The following is a 26581-nucleotide window of genomic DNA, read 5'->3' as shown; positions in this document are numbered from 1 at the left end:
CTTAAAATTATACATTTTCTCAATTTAAACATTTAATATGTCAACTATGTTGTATTCCGGTTAAAATATTGAAATTTGAATCTTCTACATCATTGCATTCTGTTTTTATTCACAATTTGTACAGTATCCCAACTTTTTTGGAATCGGGTTTGTAACAACCCTTTAGGTTGAATTTGAGCTCAATCTATGAAGGTTCTGCCTTTTGGATCCATCATCCCCTGATGGGTACGATCTACTGACAGGAGATTACACAGTGATTCACTTATCTTACACACCTGTATATATAAAAAAGAATATATATATATATATATATATATATATATATATATATATATATATATATATATATAAAAATCCAACTTTTAAAAAGTCTTACAAACCAATGTGAAACAGTATCCTGAAAAAACAATGTTTAGTAGAACTCGGTTTAATGTTTTGTGTGAAAAATAAAACATGTCGCTAGCATAAGCTTACTTAGATACTCAAGTATTTGTTCACAACAATCTCTAGGCTTTTCAAATAGAGTCATCTGAATAAACAATTGTACATGGAACAATATTGCACAAGTTCCCAGCATGCATTGCTGCTTGAAAACATTTTTTGTTCATTATTAAAATATTAGAATTGTTTTCAATCTTAATTTATGCTGCTGCTGTTGTCACTGTCAGTTTGCTGTTGTGTGGATCAGAGTTCATATATTTACTGATTTAAAATTTACTGATCTTCACCATGGTTGAGAATCCTGTGCTGAGGTATGTGCATCTCATTGCAATTTAATAAATGCATGCGTCTATAACCATAAATGCTTGTCTTCATTTACAAAAATAAGTAATAGGTAGAAGGCTTTGAAAATACACTTAAATCTGTCAAAAAAAAAAGGATTATTTTAGAAGTTAAGCAGTGCAAAAATTTGTGGTTCCACCTGGAGTGCGCTGAAGTGGAGGAAGTGCCAGACACTGACCATCTTTACTATAAATGTTGTCTGTTCACATAAAAAAAAAAAGTTATACACACACACACACACAATGTAAATAGTGTACCCAGAAAATTAACATTAATTTCCAGTTAAGGATTTTTTTTTTTAAATCGGTTTAGTATTCAATGTAAATAGTTGTAAGCACACACAATGTAAATAGTGCACATAAAATGAACATGTTAATTTCCAGTTAAGTTATTTTAAGTATTAAATGTATTTATAAACACACACACACACACCCCTGCATCCTGATCATTTACATGTTTTGAAGTTTTCACATTGGTTAATTATTAAATATTTTGAATCGGTTCAAACTGTTTACCCTTCTTTGTCTTCAGAAATATATGGTTACGTTATTTACTAACGTTTCTTATGGTTCATGCTTAACCCACATGCCATCATCAATATCACGACACAATTAGGCCTAGCTCGCATGGTCATCTAGCTTATTAAAGTAGCAATTAACTTACATTTTAAACAAATAAAAAAGTACTCACCGTTCTTATTCACTGAAATTGTGTTTCATTCAGTTAAAAATAAATAAATAGCTCAAAGTTGATCCGATAGATGTCCATTTTCGTTATAAAATCAAAGTATGAGCTCTGTATGGAACATCATTAACGCTTATCATCTTCAGTACACATGCGGAGGAGGTACTTTTCCCCACTTTTCTCTAAAACTATTGGTCCAAAAACATCAATCAAAGTGTGGCCTGTGCAATAGGTATTACCCCCTGAAAATGATCACACAAACATGCTTGTCTGTCTTTCAATAGTGGAGGAGTGGTCACTGGCGTGCGATGAAGGGCGAAAAGTGTACGGAACATGGTTAGTCTACGTTACATCTCTGCACCTCCTAAAACTGACAAACTCCTGACAAAAACACTCACAGTTAGTAATTTCTAAATGTGTTCACCACCAATCATATTTTGAGTAAAATTATCAACAAAAATGTTTTTCCAGCGTGCCTTTATCGAGAAAAGCCGTCCAGCTTAAGGCGGTCGCACACCGGACGAGACGCGCCGCGTCGCGTCGCGCCACATGTAGGACAACTCGAGGTATCGCACACTGGACGCGCACATTCTAAATGCGTGAGCTCAATTTCGCAGCAAGATGGGAGAGTTTTAACTTCATCTATTATTTTCATTTTAAATATATAAAAGCTGAGTTGCTAACGTTAATTAATGAAAAGAATCTGTGTTATTATAATAAGTCTGTTATTGTTTTGTTGTATCTGTTGTCTAGGCAACTGTGCTGCTGAAAACGTAACCAAACACTTTGTAATGTTTTATTTGAATGAAACAAGTGTGCTGTACTTTAATTTCAGTTTCAGTTTATAACATTTGGGTTTTTTAATATAAAACTATGCAGATGGCGCTCTGTGGCGCGGCAGAAATTTGAACAGCGTTCTGAGTCGTAGCTGGGCACCGCGGACAGACACCGAATGGCGCCGCCGGTGTGTGTACTCACATAGAGAAAAATGTGTTCGAATTTTAAAGACGTGGCGCTACGCGACGCGGCGCTGCGCTTCTCGTCCGGTGTGCGACCCCCTTTACTGTCTCGGACGCTCAAAGAAAAGATGGCATTGTCACTTCACCCGAGGCAGCAGTCACTGAGGGGCGGAGTCATGGCAATTAGGCGGGTGTTTTATTTCGCACTTTTAGTGTAAAAGTGAAATTACACCATATAACAACACTGAACATGATTACTATTTAACACTGTAGATTGTTAATTTAACTCTTTGCGACTTTTAACACTGCTATTACACTGCTGATTTTACTGAAAGCCCTGTAAGAACCATGCTATAACTTCCCCAAAAGAAAGACTGGACGTTCTTTTCAAAAGAAAATCAAGCAGCCAATCAGGGCTTGCTCTTGGTTTTGTACCTTAACTTTTAAAATAAATGATACATATATGCACCTTTTAATGCTTGGGAACATATATGTACCTTTTTGACACTCAAAAAGTGTCCAATAATAAGCCCTATGGGGTACATTAGTGTAGATTGGGGGACAGAAATGGACCCCTACTGTACCCCTATTTCTGACAGTGTAGCTTCAGCTGGAACACTGCAGGTAACCCGTCGTAGTTGGATGTTTAAGCGTCTGCCTCCCCAAGTCAGACCATCCTGGAGTAGTTCTGCCGATTGCTAAACCGTGTCTGAGACAAACTGGTGTTTGGGGTTTGGAAGCAGCGGGGGATATGCATTGGGGGGGAGGCATTCTGGAGACAAATTTTTGGAACAGAGACCTGTCCAGAGAGATACATTTGCATTTGTGAACAATGGCATCCTGTCAATGTTTAGGCAGTGACTGCAGATGGAGCAGGATACCTGCTCAGATGTGTTGAGAGCTGATCTGCCATATATATCAAACTGTACACTGTAAGTTCATAATTGTTCATGTGTCCGAAGGGTGTCCTTGCAGTATGGGGAAGGTCTTCAATGCCCATGTCTTTTCAGGATGTTTAATAGAGGATCCACATCATTATGTTTAACTTGAAACATACATGCCCATTCAGAAGGTTCTTGTTCTCTCTCAGAATCTGACAGGCCTGGATCTGAAAACCTGTCAAGATGATGCACCTCAATGTACTGCTTGTGACGAAGTTTGTCTCTTCCAGCGATGCTTATCATCTCAACTGAACTGATCATTTTTCAAAATGGTGTAGTGTGTATTCCGAGTTGTTCACAATGCTAAAGAGATGGATTCTCATGCTAAACATGGCCAAAGTTATTTTGGACGTGAGGGAAAGTTTACTGTGTTCAGCTTCACCAAGAACCCAGCGTTACTCGAACAGTGGATGCAGTGTGTTTCTCTGCGGCAGCGACGGAGTGTATCAAGTGTGTTTGTGTGTTCTGCTCATCTGAGTGATGAATGTTTTATAAACAAGGCCCAAGTCGACGCTGGATTGTTTGCTATTAAAACATGGAGCCGTCCCTGTGATAAAAGACCACATTCATGTAAGTACAACTGCATCAGATTTCTGTATTTAGTTGGAAATCAGCACCAGTGTTGGGAAGGTTACTTTGGAAATGTAATAGGTTACAGATTACCCTGTTTAAAATGTAATAGTAGTGTAACTTTTTCAATTACTTTAATAAAGTACTGTAACTAATTACTTTTGAGTACTATTTGATTACTTCTAAATTTGTGAAAATTAAAGAATAATAAATAAAAGCATATAAATCAACTTAAATACAGTTATCTAATAAGCATGTGACGTATTCTGTGTAATAAACTCCTGAAACATTGGTGTTTTTTTAAACTGCTGAATTTACCCACCACCGTCTCAACGGATGTGCTGAATAATTCAGAGGCGAAACCGGAGTATTGCGAAGAAAACTTTTTATTCATATCCCCGATGTCCGTCAGGTTCACCCACAAATGCCTCTCTGTGGCCACCATTGCTGCCATTGACCTACCAATCACGGCAGCTATATATATACACCAAGAACTAAAAATGTATGCTGTTATAATTTTGCAGTTGTGCTATATTTCAGAGATGATCCATGCATTTAATACAGTTAGGGAATAATGCCCTATAAATAGGCTGAAAATTATCTGGAAATCAATTAAAAGACATTTTTGTATGCAGGTTGAAATCATATAAAATTTTAGTTCCTTAAAAAGAGTGGCTTGTAAATTTGGAAAACCACTGGCCACAATTAATGTGAAGCCCTGTACCCCACTATACAGACAGACTAACCTCTAGACTTTTATATACTTTGGGTTGAACTCTAAATAACAGCTTGGAAAATAACTTATTCTGTTGATGTACTCAATGACTAACAGCAAATCTACTCATTCTACATGTTCTTTCTGCAACATCGTATCCAGGGCACCTGTGAACATTTGTGTCCTCTCAAACATGTGTTATTAGATGAATCCCACCCACTACAGATTTCCCAGAGGTGTCTAGTGCTTCGTGTGGACAGACACACACTTACTGCTTTACACCATCACCTCTTGGATGTGTGAAGTCCTGCAGAGACAGTGTTGCTCGTATTTGTTGGTGTGTATGAAAACTGGAGCCTTTTGTCCTTCAGTGCTCTGTACAGTGTTCGTCTCATGTTTATTTCTGGAAACTTGCGCTCCATGTCCAGAAACCTGCTTCCTTCATTTTAACGCTATGTCTGAAGAAAAACATGCCTTTCTCTTTACCGTATGGACATACATACATGTGGAAATAAATAAATAAATGCTGACATAAATACATGGATAATAAATAAACATGACATCAAAGAATGCTGATAAATAATTAGGGAAATAAAATGTTGACACAAAAACATAAATAAATAAAGGATGAAATGTAGAAATAAGTAAATGTATAAATAAATTGATGAATTAATTAATACACGTGATCCTGGAGCACAAAACCAGTCATAAGTAGCACAGGTATATCATAGCCACTGTATTTGTCATGTCAAAATTTTCACTTTTTTATTAATACTATAAATGGTTAGGATATCAATTAAAAATCATGATTCTTGAAGATATTCTGTACTGTAAAAATGTCAAAACTTAATTTTTGATTAGTAATATGCATGGCTAAGGATTTCATTTGGTCAAATTGAAAGATTTTTGTGCTCTCTCAAATTCCAGATTTCATATAGTTATATCTCGGGTAACTATTGTCCTCCTAACTAATCATATAATCAAAGATTATCACATATTAGAGGTGTAAGACACTATTTCAGACATGATGTACCTAAAAATATTTATTTCAACAAGAATAAAACTCTCACAAGTTTAATTATTTGTTGCTGTTTTTATGTAAATAATAATAATGATTCTGACTGTAGACGCAGAAGTCAGTGAAAGGGACTTTTATTTTGAACTAGTGCCAAGACGTCACAAAACTGCGCCGCGCTCCTGTTCTGTTGTGGTTCGGCTGAAGGTAGGTCTGTGTTTTTAATCATTTAAAGTGTTTAAATAGATACAACACATTCAGTCTACTAATAGTTTTTTTTTACAAGTGATGTACTGTTAATCCATTATTACTCAGTGAAACATTGCAATAGTGCACCTCTGTTTTGAGCAGCGCGCACTGATTCGACAGACAGGATTCACGACAGAGTTCAATAGAACGAAAACAAACTCGAGCGTATTTTAATGAATGACAATTTAAAGAAAGAGTATGTAGTAACATACAACCATTAAATATCTTGTTTTTATTCAAACTATATGGGCCATTCCTGTTATACAGTGACTTTTATGTTCCAATGATTTATTTAATCATATTTTCTTTAAAATGAGTCGATATGATATGGCTTTATTTAGGTCTTCTTTATCACTTAAACAGGGATAATAGAAATTATAAAAACTATTTAGTATTTTAAACATTGATATATGCATTCAATTTTATTATGTCCTCAGTGCAAAGTAATCAACTTCCAAAATAAATATAAATTATAAAAACCTCAAAATTAGTTTTAATTATTTTATAGACTAGGCTAAACTGCCTCTAATCATACATATAAATCATTAGAAAATATAGTGTTTTTTTTATATACAATTTTCTTCAATAACCGTGTCTCTGAAGTCATTTTCCACCCTGTTAGTACATACTTTCTCCCCTTCCAAAACTGACTGCAATTTCATTGAGACCATTTTATACAAGTGACATAATTAGTTTTTCCCACTGTAATTCATATATATATATATATATATATATATATTAGTATGTATATGATATTGTCCATGATTTATAACATCTTTATTTTTAATCAAATTTAAATAAAAAAAATAATTTATTCGCTATTTTTTGTGTCCCTCCCCCAAAGGAAATCTGGATTATGATTATTTATTCATTATTTTTATGAAACAATGTTATATAGGTGCAGTTCCACACATTACAGATGAAAACCATGTAAACACTGGTGTTCCACCCTGTTATACTCCATCCACCCTCCTCCTTTCCAGCAACGTTAAATGTTTGGCATATTTTTGTCTTATTTTGTGAAGTGAGGAGCACTACCAGCATATATATGTTTTTGAGAGTTTTTTAATTTTTTATTATTTACAACCCTTTTGGCAAAAATTGGCACAAAAGTATCTGTTCTTAATAATGAAGACATCCTATTCATCAATAATTGTTTTGTTATTGTTTTTAAAATAAAAAATAATAAGATGGCATAAAGGACATATACTATCCAATACATTTTAATTGTTCAACATTTACATTTTAACATGTTGTGATAACTATCTGTATGTCCCTAACAGGGTGGAATATGTTCATGGCCAGTGTCTGAACAATCTTCCCATCATTATTATTTATTGAGTCCCAGAGTGTTGTGTATGTTGGCAGAATGAATGATACACACAGCAGACAATCGAGTCGTGTTAACTCACATTGTTTTTACTCTGAACTGTTAACTTCAATACGTCACTTTATGAGTCACCACTAGAGGGCAGGCTTATCACAGAATGCTGATACCCAATAGTACATACATTACACTTTCCTCCCCCCCTAGATTAATCAACCTAAGAAACAAGAAATACATAACTATAAACTTACTGCATAACATTTACAATTAACCTGAACAATGTTGCCAACTAAAACACAACTACAAATCAAGCCTTTGGGGAGGTTTCCTACATCTCTCAGGATAACGTCTCTGTGAACCTGGGTGCTGTTCAGGTGTAACTGGAATCGTCCCATCTGGTTCATCATTTTGTGGTTCAGAATCGTTCGTGTTAACTGAGGTAAGAGGGGCAGTCTCAACAGCATCATTGACCTTGTCATTTACATCAGGGACATTGTCAGGTGAATCAGAAACAGGTAACAGCGAGGATTTTGTCTGCCGATCCACCAGCTGATCTGCATGCCGTCTCCATGTGTTGTCTCCAACCTTTACTGTGTACATCAAGGGTCCAGTTCTGGTGGTGATGGTACCTGGCTGCCACTTTTCCAGTCTGTAGTCACGTGCTAAGACTTCTTGTCCTACTTGGAAGTTTCTTGTTTGTCTATTGTTCATGTGCACAAATTGTTTGTTTTCTACATCTCGTCGAACATCAGGTTTGATGAGATCCAAACGAGATCTTAAATTCCTCTTCAGGAACATCATCGCTGGTGTTTGACCAGTCGTGGAGTGAGTGGCATTTCTGTACATGAAAAGGAAGTTGTCTATTTTGTGTTGGAGCGAGATAGTGTCATTATCCATTGCTTTTATTGCTTTCTTGAAGGTTTGTACAAACCTTTCTGCCAAGCCATTAGTGGCAGGATGGTATGGTGCGGAAGTAATGTGCTTGACTCCGTTCAGCTTCATGAATTTCTGAAACTCGTCTGAGACAAACTGTCGTCCATTATCCGTGCATATCTGTTCTGGCAGCCCATTTCTGGAGAATATTGTTCTTAGCACAGAAACAGTCTTTTCGGATGTGGTTGTCTTCATTAGAACAACTTCAGGCCACTTAGAATGCGCGTCCACGGCGATCAAGAACATTGAGTCCTTGAATGGTCCAGCAAAGTCGACATGCACTCTTTGCCACGGTGTTGACGGCCATTCCCAGGGATGCAAGGGAGCTAATGGCGGAGAGTTCTGTGTCTTTTGACATCCTGGACAAGCCTTTGCCAGATCCTCAATCTGTTTGTCAATTCCCGGCCACCACATGTAACTGCAGGCAAGGTTTTTCATTTTTACAGTGCCCAAATGTCCTTCATGCAGTGTGTCCAGCATCTTACTGCGCAATTTGGAGGGAATGACGACTCGTAAGCCACACATTAGAGTTCCTTGACACACAGAAAGCTGTTCTCTCCTCGCTGCGAATGCTGGATATAGGGAGTTCCCTTTTGTCGGCCACCCATGTACAGTGATATCATAGACCTTAGACAATGTTGGGTCATTGCGGGTTTCTCTCTGAATAGTGGCATTTGTCACAGGAAACTGACTCACAATTGAGGTTTGAAACACGTCAGCTGGATCCATCGCCTTTGACTCTTCTGTCAACTTTAGTGGAAGACGTGACAAGCCATCAGCATTACCGTGTAGTTTGGTGCCTTTGTACTCGATATCATATTGGTGAGCACCCAAAAAGAGTGACCAACGCTGCAGCCGTGCTGAGGCCATCGCTGAGACACCCTTCCGAACATTGAAGATCGAGACCAAGGGCTGATGATCTGTGATCAGGGTAAACCTTTGACCATACAGATAATGGTGGAATTTTTTTACACCCCACACGAGACTAAGTGCTTCACGGTCTATTTGTGCATAGTTACGTTCTGCTGTCGTTAGTGATCTAGATGCGAAGGCTATCGGTTTTTCAGTGCCATCTGGAAACTTGTGTGACAGCACTGCGCCAATTCCATATGGTGATGCATCGCACGCCAGTCTGATAGGCATAGATGGGTTGAAGTGTGTCAGCACTACATCAGAAGTTATGAGCCTTTTGGTCTCTTGGAAAGCTTGTTCACAGCTGTCCGACCATTTCCACTGTGTCTTTGTTTGCAACAATGCATTCAAAGGATGTAGTACAGTGGAGAGGTTTGGAAGAAATTTGTGGTAATAGTTCACAAGTCCGAGATATGATCGCAGTTGAGACACATTTTGTGGGTGTGGCGCCTTTAGCACAGCTTCAATTTTGTCTTGTGACTTGTGTAGACCATCTTTGTCTATCACATGACCACAGTAAGAAATCTGAGACTTAAAGAACTCACATTTTTCTTTGTTGGCTCTTAGTCCATACTCACACAATCTCATCAGCACCCGTTGCAAGTTTTGGAGGTGATCTGAATCATCCTTCCCCGTTACAATGATATCATCCAGGTAACACTGCGTTCCCGGGATACCCTGCAACACCTGGTCCATCGCTCTCTGCCACAAAGCAGGGGCTGAGGCAATTCCAAAAACAAGACGGTTGTACTGATAGAGCCCTTTATGTGTGTTGATGGTCAAGAATTTCTTGGATTTCTCATCCATCTCCATTTGGAGGTAAGCTTGGGCTAGGTCAATTTTTGAGAAGTGTTCTCCACCAGACAAGGATGCAAAAATGTCTTCAATGCGTGGCAGGGGATACTGTACTGCATGAAGCGCTGGATTAATGGTCACTTTAAAATCCCCGCAAATACGCACATCTCCTGCTTTCCCTTTTTTGATCACTGGGACTATGGGTGTTGCCCATTCGCTCCATTCAACCCTTGTCAGAATTCCCATTTTTTCCAAATTTTCCAGCTCTGCCTCCACCTTGGGACGAATTGCGTACGGGACTGGGCGAGCTTTAAAGAATTTTGGAGAAGTGTTTTCTTCCAACTCCAGATTTGCTTTTATTCCCTTAAGTGTTCCTATTCCTTTCTGAAACACAGGTTCTGCATTTTCTAAAATTTGCACTAGGGTCTTTTGTGTCTCTTTGTTATTGACTTGCTGGGACACATCCAGGTTTTTTATTGTGTGCCAGTCCACAGGTATTTTCCTCAGCCACTCACGTCCAAACAATGCAGGCCCTCCATTTTCCAACACATACAAGTTCAGTTGCTGCTGATTTTCTTTGTACTTCACAATTACTGGTAATTTCCCTTTCGGAGACACTTTTTCACCAGTATAGGTCTTTAATATCACTGATGTGCTTTGCAGTGGTATTTTTGAGAACAGTCGCTGGTAATCAGCTGCTGAGATGACTGATAAGGCCGATCCAGTGTCTAACTCCATTTTTAGTTTGACTCCTGACACTTCTGGTGTAAGCCAAATAACTCTTCGATCAGTCTCCTTAATACTGTACAGTTCCAAACATGAAAGATCATCTGTACCTGAACTTGTGTTTGTTTCATTTTCAGTAACTTGATGTACAGTGGCGGATTTACGTTTCACTTTGTGTGTTCTGTCTTTTTGTATCCTCTGTCTGCCCATTTTGCATACACGTTCGATGTGCCCATTTTTATGGCATTTTCTGCACTCTTTATCTTTGAACCAGCAGTCATTCGCATCATGAGACATTTTTCCGCAGCGATAACATTTCTGTTTTCTTTCCAATTTCAGTGACAGCTTATTTGTTGCACATTCCATTGTTTTTTGTTGCAATTCCAATGCATCTTTTGCTGCAGTCTCCATGGATATTGCTATGTTCAGTGCACGATCGAGTGTCAAGTCTTTTTCTGTCAACAGTCTTTTTTGTGTGCTTTCATTGTGCATTCCACACACAAGCCTGTCTCTTAATGCATCTGCCAGTCCAGCTCCAAATTGACAATGTTCTGACAATCGGCGTAGCTCAGCTATATATTCAGGAATGCTTTCTCCTTTTGCTTGGTTACGCTTATGGAATCTGAATCTTTCCGCAATTAATAGGGGTTTGGGGTTTAAATGTTCATTTAGAATGTCCACTATTTGCTGAAATGTTTTATCCGCTGGCTTTTCAGGGGTTAACAAACTACGGAGCAGTCCATACGTCTTTGCTCCCATCACGCTCAGCAAAACAGCCACCTTCTTATCATCTGCAACATCATTAGCCTCACAGTATAATTCCACTCTTTCCACATAAGTTCCCCAATCTTCAGCATTACTATCAAAAGCGGTGATTGTTCCAATCATTGACATTTTTGCTCGTTTGCAGTTTAGCTTTACACTTTAATTGGCTTCTCTTTCTTTCATGTGACTCACGCTGTCTTTTCACAATCTCTTCCTGTTACATGTCCATTAAAGTCTTGTTGACGCATCTGTAGTTGTTGATCCAGACCTCGTCGCCAATTTTGTTGTGTATGTTGGCAGAATGAATGATACACACAGCAGACAATCGAGTCGTGTTAACTCACATTGTTTTTACTCTGAACTGTTAACTTCAATACGTCACTTTATGAGTCACCACTAGAGGGCAGGCTTATCACAGAATGCTGATACCCAATAGTACATACATTACACAGAGCTTGACCAGTATCCATTGCTAATAGTTAAACTGTTTTAGTGGAATGCAAAACAACAACAACAACATAAAAATCAGTTTTTCCAACACTTATGAAGCCAAAATGTTACCGCATACCAGGAATGAGCCATATGTTAAAGAAGCTTAATTTCCTAATTTGTAAATTATTGATTGGCATAGTTGGAGTGTTTTATTTATTTATGTGATTAACCAGACCATTAGCTCTCAATCTGACTGACTCTGTTATTCTCATCTTAGACAGGAAAAGCTCCTGAAGCGATGGCGTTTATTAAAGAGGAGAGTGAAGATGTGAAGATTGAAGAAGCTTTCAGAGTCAAACATGAAGATACTGAGACACAAACAAAGATGGAGTTTATTAAAGAGGAGAGTGAAGACACATTCAGAGTCAAACATGAAGAGACTGAGACACAAACAAAGATCGAGTTTATTAAAGAGGAGAGTGAGGAGACATTCAGGGTCAAACATGAAGAGACTGAGACACAAACAGGTTGGTTTTCATTCTCAAATACAACAGGTGTTTCTGCAGCTTTCTCCCTCTCTTCAGCTTCATTCATTGCTTCATTTAAAGGGGTCATGCATCATTTTTCCTTCAAATGCTCTCATATTGTTAGTAGGATTTCTACATCAACACTCATTATTTAGATTTCAGTGTGAATTGTCAAATATAGTGTCTGTGCACCTGAATCACAAACACTTGAAACCCACATTTGTATAAATCTACCTCAATTTTGTGCCTTGTCTATTAAGATTGTGACCAGTCAATGTCTAAAAAAAAAAAATATATATATATATATATACAAGCATACATACAGTTGCATCTCAATAAATCAGAATGTCATGGAAAAGTTAATTTATTTCAGTAATTTAACTCAAATTGTGAAACACATGTATTAAATAAATTCAGTGCACACAGACCGAAGTAGTTTGAGTCTTTTGGTTCTTTTAATTGTGATGATTTTTGGCTCACATTTAACAAAAACTCACCAATTCAAAAACAACCAATAAAAATCATTCTCTCTTTAGGCATATTCACTATTCACCTTATTTTTCATGGCAACAAAAGATGCTGCCATTGCATTCGTTTTGTCATCTTACTTCCGGCTGAGAAGGAACAACCTAAGCTAGAGAACAGAACCTAAAATGTCAAGTATTATCTGCTCAGTCAGGGCCTGCCATATTGTATTAAAAGAACAACTGCACCAACAATGTTTCGAACAACAAAAACATTCGGAGTGTTGTGGGGCACTTTACAATTGACATCCACCACTAAAGAAGAGGAGCACCTGAGGCGATGGATGAAGGCGCTAAATTTGAAGCGCCCACCAAACCATCCTTATGTGTGTTCGTACCATTTCATGGACGGGAGGCCAACTGACGAACACCCCGAGAAATGGCTCGGCTACGATGTCCCGGTAAAGTCACGCCGGGGGATGAAAAGGTTGTCAGAATCAGGTAAGCTAACGTTAATTTAGCTAGCTATGTGCTTGTTCGTTTAAAGTTAGATTTATGAAGTCTGTTCTATGAATACATTTAAGATCAACAAACAAAGTACAACGAATTTTGCATGGTTACCCTTTACCATCTATTTATTTAATATTAATAATGTTAAATTATTATGTTAATTTATTTTATAGGTAACACTTTAGAATAAGGTTCCATTAGTTAATGTTAGTTAACTACTTTCGTTAACATGAACTAAGCAAGAACAATCCTTCTACAGCATTTATAAGTCCGTTCATGTTAATTTCAACATTTACTAATGCATTATTTAAATCAAAAGTTGTGCTTGTTAACATTAGTTAATGCACTGTGAATTACCATGAACTAACAATGAATAACTGTATGTTCATTAACTAACATTAACGAAGATGAATAAATACAGTAATAAATATATTATTCATTTTTTGTTCATGTTAATTAATACATTAACTAACATTAACTAATGGAACTTTATTCTAAAGTGTTACCATTTTATATTTATGAAAGTACAATATATATAATGGAACATTACAATGGCTCACATTATTCCTGTTACAGAGATTGCAGGTGATAGCAGGCCAGCTAACTACATTTCTCATTCAGAAACTGACCTACGTTTGAACACTACAGTTAAAGTGTGAATACTGTGTTAGTTTATAATGCATCTCTCTCACACACTGTTTTAAGCATGGGTCCCATCATATATTAATTATCTTGATGTGTATTAAGTAATAATGTAAAAATGTTTAATTATTTCCACAGATGTACACATGGCCCTGAACTGTGATGCAGAAACACAATGGGAGGATCCATCCGATCACAACTACAGTTCAAAAACACAACTCAACCTGAAGCCACCTATAGCTGATATGGGAACACAGTGCCATTGTACTGAACTCTGCTGAGAAAAAACAACCTTTGTCAGCTCTCCACAGGGTTGACATTGGATGCATTTCATTCAGTTGCCGAGCACCTTACCAGGTCCAGTTCATACACCAACAGCTTCCAGCTACACACTTGCGATCGGATCCTGATGACTCTGATGAAGCTACGTCGTAATTTATTGCAGGGTGATCTTGCTGAAAGGTTTGGTGTTTCTCAGTCCATTGTAAGCAAGGTGGTTTCATGTTGGATTGACATCACGAAGGAGAACATGAGGGATTACATACCATGGCTTCCCAGGGAGACAATCTAGGCAACAATTCCCAAATACAACATGTGTGATCGACTGTTCAGAGACACCCCTTCAAAAGCCATGCAACCTTGAGTCCTACGGCCAGAACACCATCAAACACCTGGTCTACATTGCACATCGACTCCATGTTGAATGGGTCATATGTCGACTGAAACATTTCACAATCCTTTCTCAAACAGTTCTAATTAATTTCTGATGTAGCAGATGAATAAGTGTTGATTTGTAGGTGTGTTCCACAACTGTCGATAGATTTTGCTGTGTTTTGTTTTGTTTTTATTAATTAATCAGTGTAAATAGTGCAAGTAGTTATTTTTATAAACCTTTAGAATGTCACCAGAATGGATGTGGAAATTAATATGGAAATTAAATGGTGAAATTTGACCTCTACATGATGGTCAGTAAAAGGGGTCTCTTGCTTCCTGAAAACAACAAACACTGATCAACAAATCACAGCTGATTTTATACAACTTATTAAATTATACATTTTATAAAACAAAAATCACAGTCTGTCTCTTGTTTAACACATATCCTATCCTTAAGCCTAATTATTCTCATTCCTGCTTATTTACAAAGCTGCAAGTATCTTGTGGAAAGCAACAGGCGGCCTGCCTGAAACTCATCTGACACATGAGGAAACATATAAACTGCATTCACTGTAACTTTGGCCATGTTTAGCATGAGAATCCATCTCTTTAACATTGTGAACAACTCTGAATACACGAAACACCATTGTACCCCCCTTTAAAATAAAGAGTTTGTAGTCTAGCTACAGTCTTGGCACAGAATTGCTCATTGTTTGGCACGTGTAGCAGAACTTGCTGTGAAAAGGTGATGTCCATTAGCCACTTTGGACAGAGGTTCCTCTGGGGCCCCACATTCACAAACATACATTATTAAATTTGGAAAATATGTCAATTTACATTTATTCATGTAATTTATATCATATATAAATATATTTAATATAGAAACAACATATTTATCTTAAATATATACATGCATGTGTGTGTACAGGTGCTGGTCATATAATTACAATATCATCAAAAAGTTGATTTATTTCACTAATTCCATTCAAAAAGTGAAACTTTTGTATTATATTCATTCATTACACACAGACTGATATATTTCAAATGATTATTTCTTTTAATTTTGATTATTATAACTGACAATTAAGGAAAATCCACTGTGAAGCAGAGTTGCCTCTGCGAAGTGCATCAAAATCATGTAATGCACAGCTAGCCGTGCATCATCCCACTTACATGTGCAAGCATTGACAACTAAAAACTGATTATGTTTGTAGTGCAATATTTAACTGCAAGGGTAACATTATATTATGTTATGGCTCTTTCCGCTTCAATCCTCAAAAAGAGATTAAATATTGCATTAGATAATATTTACTAAAATTATAGGATTTATTTAATTATCAATTAAGAGAGACAGGTGTGTGTGTGAGAGAGACACTTACCTCCGTCTGCGCGTCTCTCTCTACGAACAATAAAGTAACAATAGTTACTTCACAAACAGCGATTTGACCACTTTGTTGCTGAAGAATTTAATGTAGTGATCTAAAGTCTGGGCTAATTTGTAGAAGATGAAAGTTGTGGGACAGCGTTGACACTAAGAGTTGGTGTGAACTTGTGTGTTCGAGGGGGTGTCCGCAATCTCCATTAAGCCTATTTACTGTAGCTGTGCAAAACAGTTCGTTGTGCTGCTAGATGTTGTAAATGAGTATTTGTATTCAAATTATTTTACATTTATGAAGTTACTAATAATCAAACAAATTTGTGCCACATTCGTTTTACCGTTGACTGTGGGTCAGACATTAGAAGTGAAGCTGCAGATAATGAACTGAAGTCTTGCACAGACACAAGTCTCTTTCCAAGATAACTGAATTAAAAACCTGAATATATTGACAAAAATAATAATATAGCCTAAAGTATTGAATAGCAAGTGCTATAAAATAGTATGAACCACTAATACATATAAACAGTGCCTAAAGAAAGCCTTCATACCCCTTAATTTTTTTCACATTTTATGTTGTGTTAAAAAACAAATTTGTGCTTTAAAAAAAAATCCCACATAAATCTACACCCCACTTACCATAATGACAAAGCAAAAAAACTGATTTATGAAAACTTTGTAAATTTATTAAAAAGGAAGCGCTGACGCTAAGATCGGTCGCTAGCTTCAGTGAAAGTATTACGTGCTCAGCGCTTTCGACTCGTACATTACACGTCACGCCCTGATGTCAAGTGTTTTACGGGTTGTGTGTGAAAGCACGCACATATCCCGGGTAATTACCGGCAGTGTGACCAGAGAACAATTGCCGGGACACATTACCTGTGTATTTGCTGGAATCGCAGTGTTAAAGGGGCTCAAGATTCTGCTGTTTTAAAGGTTCACATGGCCATTTGGCCTCTATAATCTTTAATGAAGGAAGGACCTTCCTAGGTCTAGTCTTCTGGTCAAACTGAGCAATTGAAGAAGGGTCTTGGTTAGAGAGGTGACCAAGACTGTGATGGTCTCTCTGGTTCCATGACCTTTAATGGAGATGGGAGAAACTTACAGAAGGACAAATATCACTCCAGCAATCTGGGCTTGATAGCAAAGTGACCAAACTCAAGCTTCTCCTCAGTAAAGATTCAGAAACCCTGATTTCTGCTTTTCACCTGCATAAAACCATCCCAATGGTGACGCTTGGTAGTGGGTTGTTTTTCAGTGCCAGGGACTGGAGAAGTGATCAGAGAAGACAGAAAGCTGAATGCAGCTAAATAAAGAGATTTTATTTGAAGCGCACTTGCCATCCAGTAATTGCAAAAAGCTTTGTGCTGTGTTACTTTTTATTAAACAAAGTATTAGCTTTAAAATTACTGTCCGAGCCCCATCACATGGACTTCAGAGCTCAACGTTAAAAAAGCTTCATTAACACCAGACAAGTATGTTGAGGTACAAATTCTAAATGAAATGTTTTAATTTTTAAAATACAGTTAGAAATGCAACATCACACAACATTTTCACCATTAAGAATGTTTAATAGTTCAATAAGCAAACACAATAATATTAAGTCACTTACATTTTAGTAGTAAACACAGCTCATCTCACAGCAGATGATTCATTGCTGAATGATTCCGAATTCAGTCTAAGTTTCAAAAGACCCTACTCGCAACAACAGACTTATTGAAAATGCACATTCATTCTCTGCCAGCAGGAGGCATGTTTAGAACTGTTTACTGTGTAACGGCAGAACACAAAGCAGCGCGGCAATAGACTTTGAAACGTGCAGCGCTCATTTTCTTTTAAATTTGTGTATTAAATAAATGTAGAATACAATTTAGCAATAGTATTATTCTTATTTTGAAAACATGTTTTTTTTTTGCATAAATGTGGATTCAGTTGTTCCTACATTTCACAAATTTTAAATAAATTGAATTCTAAAATTTAGTATAAGTTTTTTTCTTATTATTATTTTGAAAACATTCATATGCTTATTTCACACACACATTTGTGTTTACTCTTGCGAAGTGAATTGAACCCACTGAAAGCAGAGGACCTAGTAGTGAGCCCTGTGGCACTCCATACTTGTCTGTGATGTCTCTCGGCATTTGAGATGTCTGTAATTAACCAGTTTCCCTTAATCAAGCTGTTTCATAAGGTGTTCATAACTGCCAGTTTGAAAAGGAGTTGGGACATTTCCTGAAAAAAGCAAAGAGTTATCAGTACTGAGAAGAGGATTACCAACCACAGCTTGTTGGTGGTGTCTAGAACACGTTGTTGGTTTTGATGGTTCATATGTGTAAATATATTAATGTCTCTTGCTTTGTGTCATTAAAATGGCGTTAACTTGTATTGGTTTCTTTTTTATTTAGACTGGATTTCGTGTAAAGAGGAGAGTCAAGAACAGAATGAAATGGAAGACAGAGATCAGTATGAGAAACATCATGGCTTCACTGGAGAAACCGCCAACTTAAGTTGCTCACAGACTAAGAAGACTTCTACACGAAAAAGAGCACAAAAGACAAGAGCTATACGTCATTTCACCTGCCAACAGTGTGGAAAGATTTTCAATGTAAAAAGAAACCTTGAAGTTCATACTAGAATTCACACTGGAGAAAGGCCTTACAGCTGCCAACAATGTGGGAAATGTTTCATTAAAAAGGGATCCCTTAAAGACCACATGAGGACTCACACCGGAGAGAAACCTTACACATGCCCTCAATGTGGAGTAAGTTTTGCTCTAAAGGGAATCCTTGAAAGGCACTTCAGAATTCACACCGGAGAGAAGCCTTACACCTGTCCTCAATGTGGAAAGAGTTTCATTCGAAAAGGAAGTCTTAAAGGCCACATGAGAATTCATACTGGAGAGCAGCCTTACACGTGTCCTCAGTGTGGAAAGAGTTTCACACATAGACAAGCTCTTAATGCACACATAAAAATTCACATAGGAGAGAAGCCTTACGTATGTGATGAGTGTGGAAAGAGTTTCTATCAACCAGGAGACCTCAAATTACACATGAGGATTCACACTGGAGAGAATCCTTTCACCTGTCAACAATGTGGAAAGAGTTTTACTAGAAAAGCAAACCTTGAGATCCACTTGAGAATTCACACTGGAGAAAAGCCATTCATATGCCCTCAGTGTGGAAGGAGTTTCTATCAACCAGCAAACCTTAGAGTCCACATGAGAATTCACACAGGAGAGAAACATTTTACCTGCCAGCAGTGTGGAAAGAGTTTCACTCAGAATGGAAACCTCAAAGCCCACATGAGGATTCACTTAAGACAGAACAGTTTTATATGTCATGAGTGTGGAGTGAGTTTCACGGACAGGAACGAATTTAAGAATCATGTAACAACTCACACTGCAGAGAAATTGAGAATTCAGAGTGAAATGAACACTTTAACATGTTTCCCTGAGGTTTCAGATCTAAAGAAAACTTAACAATCACGTGTGCCATCACATGCCATTATCTTATTTTAAAGTGTTTAAACATAGTTAAACCTCAAGTTGTTCCAAACCTGTATGAGTTACACGATTTTACAAACAATGGGCATTATACACTAACTTATAACTTTGTAAATAGTCAATGAGAAAAACCGGCCATCGTACACTAAACAGATCACACAGTACCAGAGTGTAAAGTTGTTCTGATCACAACAAACTCGGAAACATGTGCCTTAATCCTCATAGATGAGTGATAAATGAAAACGTTATTTGTTCTAAAATTGGCTTAAAATATCAAACGTTTTTAATCTCTGATGACTGGATGTGATTTACTTTTAAATTTGCAAACTGGCTTCGACTTTTAAAACTTGGCAAAAATCGTGTTGTATTTCAGTCTTCAGATTTACTGCCCCCTGATTAACATGACAGTATAGGCTAGTGACAATGCCCCTGAATTTTTGAGATACCCCTACCGGAGGTAGAACTAAACCCAACAATGTTTTTCTTCACCTCTAAGGTCTCCCATATATGAAATGGATTCTTGGCTAAAAATATTTTACTGCTAAGATTGTTAAATTAACAGATATTGTTATACACCCCAAAACCAAAAAAGGACTAAAATATAGCCTGTCCGTATGGGAGTTAAGGCACATAAACTAATGCAGATCAATCACACAAGCTCTGACAGCTTTGAAACTTGACATGTTTGTAGTCAGGAAGTTGATTTAACTACTAGAAAAGACTGTATGTGAATATCTTGATGTATGGAATAAATAGAGACATATAAACATACACCTAAAATAAGCGGTCATGCAAAAATCTAATATCTATGCAGAATGTATTTTTTTACTTTATGGTTGCTTTGCCAGGGATTATCATAGAAACAAATATGATGGCTTGTTGGAAAGGTGGGGTTGTGCTGAATCCAGCAATACCAAATATATAAATATAGCATGACAAATAGGAGTGTTCTGTCACTCAATGTATGAGTTGTCCAAAATGAACCAAAATGGAACACTGACATAATTTAGTCCAAAGCCCATTAACAGTGGTGAGAAGAATGCTGAGATATTCATTGTTACTGCAAAGTAACTTACATTAGGTAAATGCTGATCTATATTTATGATAAATGTAATAATGATACATTTAATAAGGTACAATATACTACACAATTCATATGAAACACATATTCAGTTTAATCATTTGAATGGAACACTTTTATTAAAATATCGCGGAAACCTGTATATGTCCAATATGTATATATATATATATATATATTTATTTTTAATTTTTTTATTATTATTATTATTTTTTTTTTTTTCAAATTAACCAATCTAATGTGTTGAAAATATCTTGAGAGCAAATCTCTTAACCCCATTGGACACTTCAACTGTCTGATAATCACTCCGTGGCAGGAGCTTCCGGGGCATTTTGTCTCCTCAGGATTAAAAGTCGCAACGATTGAGAAATCCTCGACGAGCAACAAGTAAAGCAAGCCTTAAATCTGATTTTATCTGTGTTAAACTATGATATCAGTTATGTATTTTTTAATGTCTACTTATTACTAGGCTTATTATATGTGTGTATTGAAGTTTAAAATGTATCTAATATATAACTTGTATTGAATTAAATGTTTTGGATACCAGCATTAAATTATTGTTTTTATTATTATTTGAAGTTGGCATTGTGCATGTAAAATACCCCAATTAAGATAGCACGTTTTATTTATGGGAGAAAAAGGTCTGTCTACTGGCGCCAAGTAAACCTGTCTTTGCATAACTCTGTTTTTTAGACAATAACGAGGGAAAATAGTAAGGTTAGATACATTTAAGTAGGCTTGTTTTGTTAAAAATCAATAGCTGTAATGCTCTGGTGCAGAAGGAAGCCCGCGAGCCACGAAGACAAATTTGCGTGCAGATTAGAGTAATTTCTTCCTATTACAGCTCACCTCATCTTTTTGTTTTATTTTTCTGCTTGACTTTTATTGCTCTTAAACCTTTAAAATGGAGTTTAGGAACATGTATGTAACCTTAGTCGTTAGCTTTGGTCAAGGCTTAACGCGACCGACTTTGATGAACTGCTGGCAGCAGCTACGTCTGTGTCCGCACCACTTTTATCAATGACAGCTTACCCTCTTATACAACAGTATATGATAGCAATATAAGGCAGGGCTCTCAAGTATCACGCATTGAGCGTGACAGTCACTCATTTCGGTCTTTTGTCACGCACTCCCGCCACAAATTGTATTTCTCATGCAGAAAAAAATATTTTTAATATATTTAATATGCCGCGCCGCTCTAGATGGAACCGGAAGGAATCAAGCGTGTCTCCTAGTTCTTACTCGAACCTGCCACTGATCAGCCAATCAAAAAAAATTGGCTACACAATGAACAATCAGAAAATAGCACTATTGTATCTGGGTAAGATTTAACGCAACAACCAATGAAAAAAAGCATATCCTGGAATAGTTCACCCACAGAGGAAACCACTGGAGCTCCGAGCATCACTTTGAGCACAAAGTCATGATCTCTTGTTTTAATGTTACAACAAATTCACAACTTCTTTGACACAATGACAACTGCTGTTAGAGAATGTTTTCCATTTAATTGGGATCAGTTTTTCATGAGTGTCTGTAACTTAGCCAACAGTTTTATAGCCTGTTCACCGGCAACATCTGCTCAGAACAAGTAGTCTAGGCCTAGTCAGATTTTCGTTATCACTCAATGACTGACATATTGTCACATTATAAATATACCTCTCTCCAATAGCTTTATAATTTTATTAGCACTAAACAAATTAAAGTTAAGTGCATTGCATAGTCGATGTTATAGGTCACTTTTAAAATCATGTCATATGTCCTGGCCATGGATGCATTAATCATTGCATCTGTCATTCAAAGATATCAGGTAAAAGGCAACTAAGCATCCTTTCATTCACCCTGAGAGGAAAGCCCACCAAAAATGCCAGGTTACAGGATGCTGGCCCAGAGAAGGTGGCGAAAATGGTAGGCACATTATATTTAGTATAATATAAAAATAATATAATATAATCTACATTATATTAAATCATAGGCACACAATATAACTTGCTCATTTGTAATTATGATAAAGGGAAAAAATTAGAGAAATAGAGGCCCCTGGTTCCTTTTTTCAAAGGTGACTGGCTTGAACCAATTTGGGAGGCTATCAATGATCGCGGGCTTGGTTTTAGTCCTTTCACTTTCTAATGCTGATGCTGAGAGGGTATTTTCGATGGTTGTTTTGAACAAAACCTCAACACAAAACAGCTTGTCTCTGGACAGGACATTGTCCTCAATCATGACCCTTAAAATGGCTGGGCTTGAGCTGAACTGTCTCAATTGGAGTCAACACCACAAATGATAAAGGAGTCCAAAAAGGCAACAAACACTTACAAAAAACAACACCAGTAATAATCTCTCTCTCTCTCTCTCACATACACTCACATACACACAAACAAAAATTTAATAAATGGAAATTTAATAAACGCTTTGTATTTGGTTAAATTGTCAGTGTCATTTGTCAAATATTTTCTTCTGCAAGTCTGAGCAATTATTAATATTAACAGCAAAAACACTAATAATATTATTATTATCAATGGAACACCCCCATTCCCTTTGATCCCCTGACGGCGGGGTTGCGGGGGATGTCACTCTTGCCTGTCTTCAAAACTTGAGAGCCCTGATAAGGTATAATACCAGCTTTAACGACACAATGTTTAATAACTCAAAATAAAAAAATATCAGTTTTATTTTTGTTTCCTGAAAAATAATGGTTTTGGAGTCCAAATGAATTTTGTTTTGGTCAAGTCATTACTGAATAATGGAAAATAATATTGTTAGCTTTTGTCTGTCCAGACCAGCAGTGGGAAATAGAGCCTACACTGCTTACTTCACCCCATTGGTGTGATCTTTGAGTAAATAAGAATAATCAGAGATATAAATGTAATCAATTAGATATATTTCATTTGAGTTTTTGGTCTAGTGAGGTTACTACTGTTAGGCTAATTATCTTTATTGATATCTTCCTAACCAGACAGGTAAACCATTACAAATATCATGTTAAATGAAAAGGCTTACCTAGCCTAATACAAGTACCTAAATAGCTAGTTGTAGAAACTGCTTAGCTTAGTTAAAAAAAATACTTGGCCCTCTGACTAATGTTGCATGTGTAATTCAACTTCATTTGCATTTCAATGAAAAAATGAAAAATTCTGAAATTTATATAATTTTTCCTTTTCACTAGTCTCTTGAATTATGGAGAATGTCCTACAGACACTGGATCCAAAGCTTTGCATAATTTGTGGGAAACATTCTGAAAAGGGCAAAAAAAAAGATCCCTATGTCCAAAATCCAACAGTAGAAGGCCTCCAACGCATACTTACCCTTGCTCAGCAAAGAGATGATGATGTCCATAAAACTCTGGCTCCATACACAGATGACATACTTTCCTCCAAAATCAAAGTTTCATATCATGTATCATGTAGAGCGAACTACTGCAGTAAGACAAAAATCAGTGAGCAGCAGCAAGTTGCAAATGTTGAGAGTGAGAGCACATCTGCACCAAGAAGGAGTAGGGCTGATACAACATCATTTAAAATACGGAGAGATTGTTTCATTTGTGCCAAGGCCAGCTCTAGACCAGAACCTCTGATAGCCATTTCGACTGGTACAGGTGCAAGTACCAGAGACAAGGTCCTTTGGGCAGCTTCTGAAAGACTCGATGAAGATGTACATCTGCGAATTATTTCATGCCCAGATCTCTTTGCATATGATGCCAAATACCATAAAATGTGCCTTGCACACTACATCTCTGAACGAAATATAGCAGCTGCCAGACGAAGAAAAGAATCAGAAAAGCAGACCAATGTCTATGACAAAGCCTTTATTAAGCTCACTGAAGACATTGATAAAACAGTATTGTCCAAATATATGAAAGTGAGGACCCTCAACTCTTTGACTGATAGCTATGACAATGTACTAAAGACCATTGCTGAGGAAGAAGGTGTGTCCATAGTTCAACACAATAAATATAGATCCTGGAAACTAAAGGAAAAGCTGATACAACATTACAAAGACAGGCTTGTATTTGTTCCACGTCCAAGAGAGTCAGATCTGATCTGCTCAGATAGTATGACCATAGGTTGTGCACTGAGGGAAGCTGTTAAACTCACAGAAATAACAGTAGACTGTGAGACAACACTTCCACAGACAAGTCAGAGTCTTTCTGAAATCCAAATATTACACAGGGCTGCAGACATATTGAGGAAAAGCATGGAGCAGGTAGAGCATGACAGTCAATCATATGTCAGCAGTGACCATCTATCACGTCTCCAATGCAGCAAGTATGTACCCAACATCCTGTATGACTTTGTCAACTGGTGTGTTGATTCAGATGCCCACAGAGATTACCAAACATGTGATGATGACCCAACTTCAAAGGACAATCTGTGTGTTATCGCAATCTGCCATGATCTCATTGGACAGAGCTGTCACATCCATACGCCAATCACACTGGGACTTGCCATTTTGATAAATCATGAGTTTGGTGGACAGAGAGTGGTGTCTACATCCCAACTGGCCTCACTGGAGTCGCTGAACATGGAATTGTTGATGCAGCTATTGACAACTTTGACCAAAATGAAGACACCCTGGATGGGAAGTCTACAACTCATGCTATGGCGTCTGTTGTGTTCCGAAGAGGCCAAGTCTCCACAGCAGATAAATGCCTAGCACGGGTTCCACAGAGGTCCCTCACAACCTTAAACACGTTTGATATGAATGGAGATAAACTTTTCAGGTAAATTCTGTTAATTCTTTTTTCTCTGATATCTATTTTTATTTATTTTTTTTATTTCATTTTATGGTATTCACATGAACAGCAAATTAAATGTTCAATATGAATGTATGCTGTGAGGTTTTAAAAGTGATTTGATATTCAGTGCAAATGATCATAAGCTTATCCTCTCATTTCAATTGTGATTACAGATACATCAAATCTACAAAGCGACCCGAACCACCTGAACTTGCCCAACCTGAGTTACTGCACACAAACACAACAATCTCTAAAGCAGCTGAAGACAGAGATCTGGTATGGAAGTTGTCCCGAAATGTAATTGAGAATCAGCAGCATGTCCCGGGTTGGTCTGCATTTAATGCCTTCACGTCAGACACTGCTTGTTCAGTAGCCAGTGTACTCTACCTGCCCTTCATAAGAGAATCACCGTCAGAATTGTCCACCATCTACACATCTATGATACGACTTGTACAGCTTGCTGCAGAACTGGGACAGCACCATATTCTTGTGACAGCAGACCTTGCTATTTATAGTAAAGCACAACAGATCTTGTGGAGCAAACCATCGCCCTTACATGGAAAGATCACAATGAGACTGCGAGGTATGCATATCACGATGGCTTACCTAGCAAGCATCGGAAAACTCTATGGCGATGGTGGACTCTTTGACATACTGAGTCAGATGTGTATGCAGATGGAACAGCTCGACAGTTGCTTCAAGGGAAACAGCTGGCAAGAGGAGTAAGAAGCATAAAGCTAGCTTCTGAAGCTCTGTTCAGGCTCTTCTGGCAAGCCATGCAATCATGGCTTGAAAAACAAGGCCAATGTGCAATGACTGAAGCACAAGAGCAAATCCTACGAGATGTACAGCATGCATTTCATGGTAATGACAAGGCCACTGCTCAACAGCTCATCAGTGAGGTGGAGACTGAACTTCCTGAGATCCAGAAGAGAATCCAGATGTTCATAAATGAGGGAGTTAACCAATCAGCAACCTTTGGATACTGGTTAATGTTCCTCAGTGGTGCTGATCTGTTGCTAAGGATTCTTCGTTCGGAGCGTGAAGCTGACTTTCAACTTCACCTTAATTGCATGTGTGAAGTGATGCCTTGGTTTAGAGCTGCTGGCAGGTCCAATTATGGCAAGTACATGCCAGTCTATATTGCAGAAATGAAAGCACTTAAACATGAACAACCAGAGGCATACACATTCATGCAGCAAGGTGGGTTTGTTGTTCGCCGGTCTGAGCATCGAAGCTTCAACTGTGTGGCTACTGATCAAGCACTGGAGCAAACCATTAATCGAGAAGG

General features: G+C 37.5%; 2 protein-coding genes across 3 annotated transcripts in view; both read left to right on the top strand.

Moving 5' to 3' along the window:
• LOC113066531 (gastrula zinc finger protein XlCGF57.1-like) overlaps nt 1-26581 on the top strand; it is a 1043158-nt gene that overhangs the window by 978560 nt on the left and 38017 nt on the right. The gene's annotated exons all lie outside the window — the stretch shown is intronic.
• LOC113066397 (oocyte zinc finger protein XlCOF6.1-like) lies at nt 5837-19977 on the top strand. 2 transcript variants are annotated; one of them, XM_026238305.1, is made up of 3 exons: nt 5837-5878; nt 12084-12333; nt 18384-19977. In XM_026238305.1, exons 2-3 carry the CDS (start codon nt 12105-12107, stop codon nt 19454-19456), a joined length of 1302 nt encoding a protein of 433 aa, XP_026094090.1. In that variant the 5' UTR covers nt 5837-5878; nt 12084-12104; the 3' UTR covers nt 19457-19977. The 2 variants fall into 2 exon arrangements, with proteins under 2 accessions (XP_026094090.1, XP_026094087.1); XM_026238302.1 differs by having other exon boundaries at nt 5838-5874.

This window comes from Carassius auratus, chromosome 4, assembly GCF_003368295.1.
Source record: "Carassius auratus strain Wakin chromosome 4, ASM336829v1, whole genome shotgun sequence".
NCBI classification, from domain to species: Eukaryota; Metazoa; Chordata; class Actinopteri; order Cypriniformes; family Cyprinidae; genus Carassius; species Carassius auratus.
The sequence above is the reverse complement of the archived record's forward strand: the minus strand, read 5'-3'. Positions and strand labels throughout refer to the sequence as shown.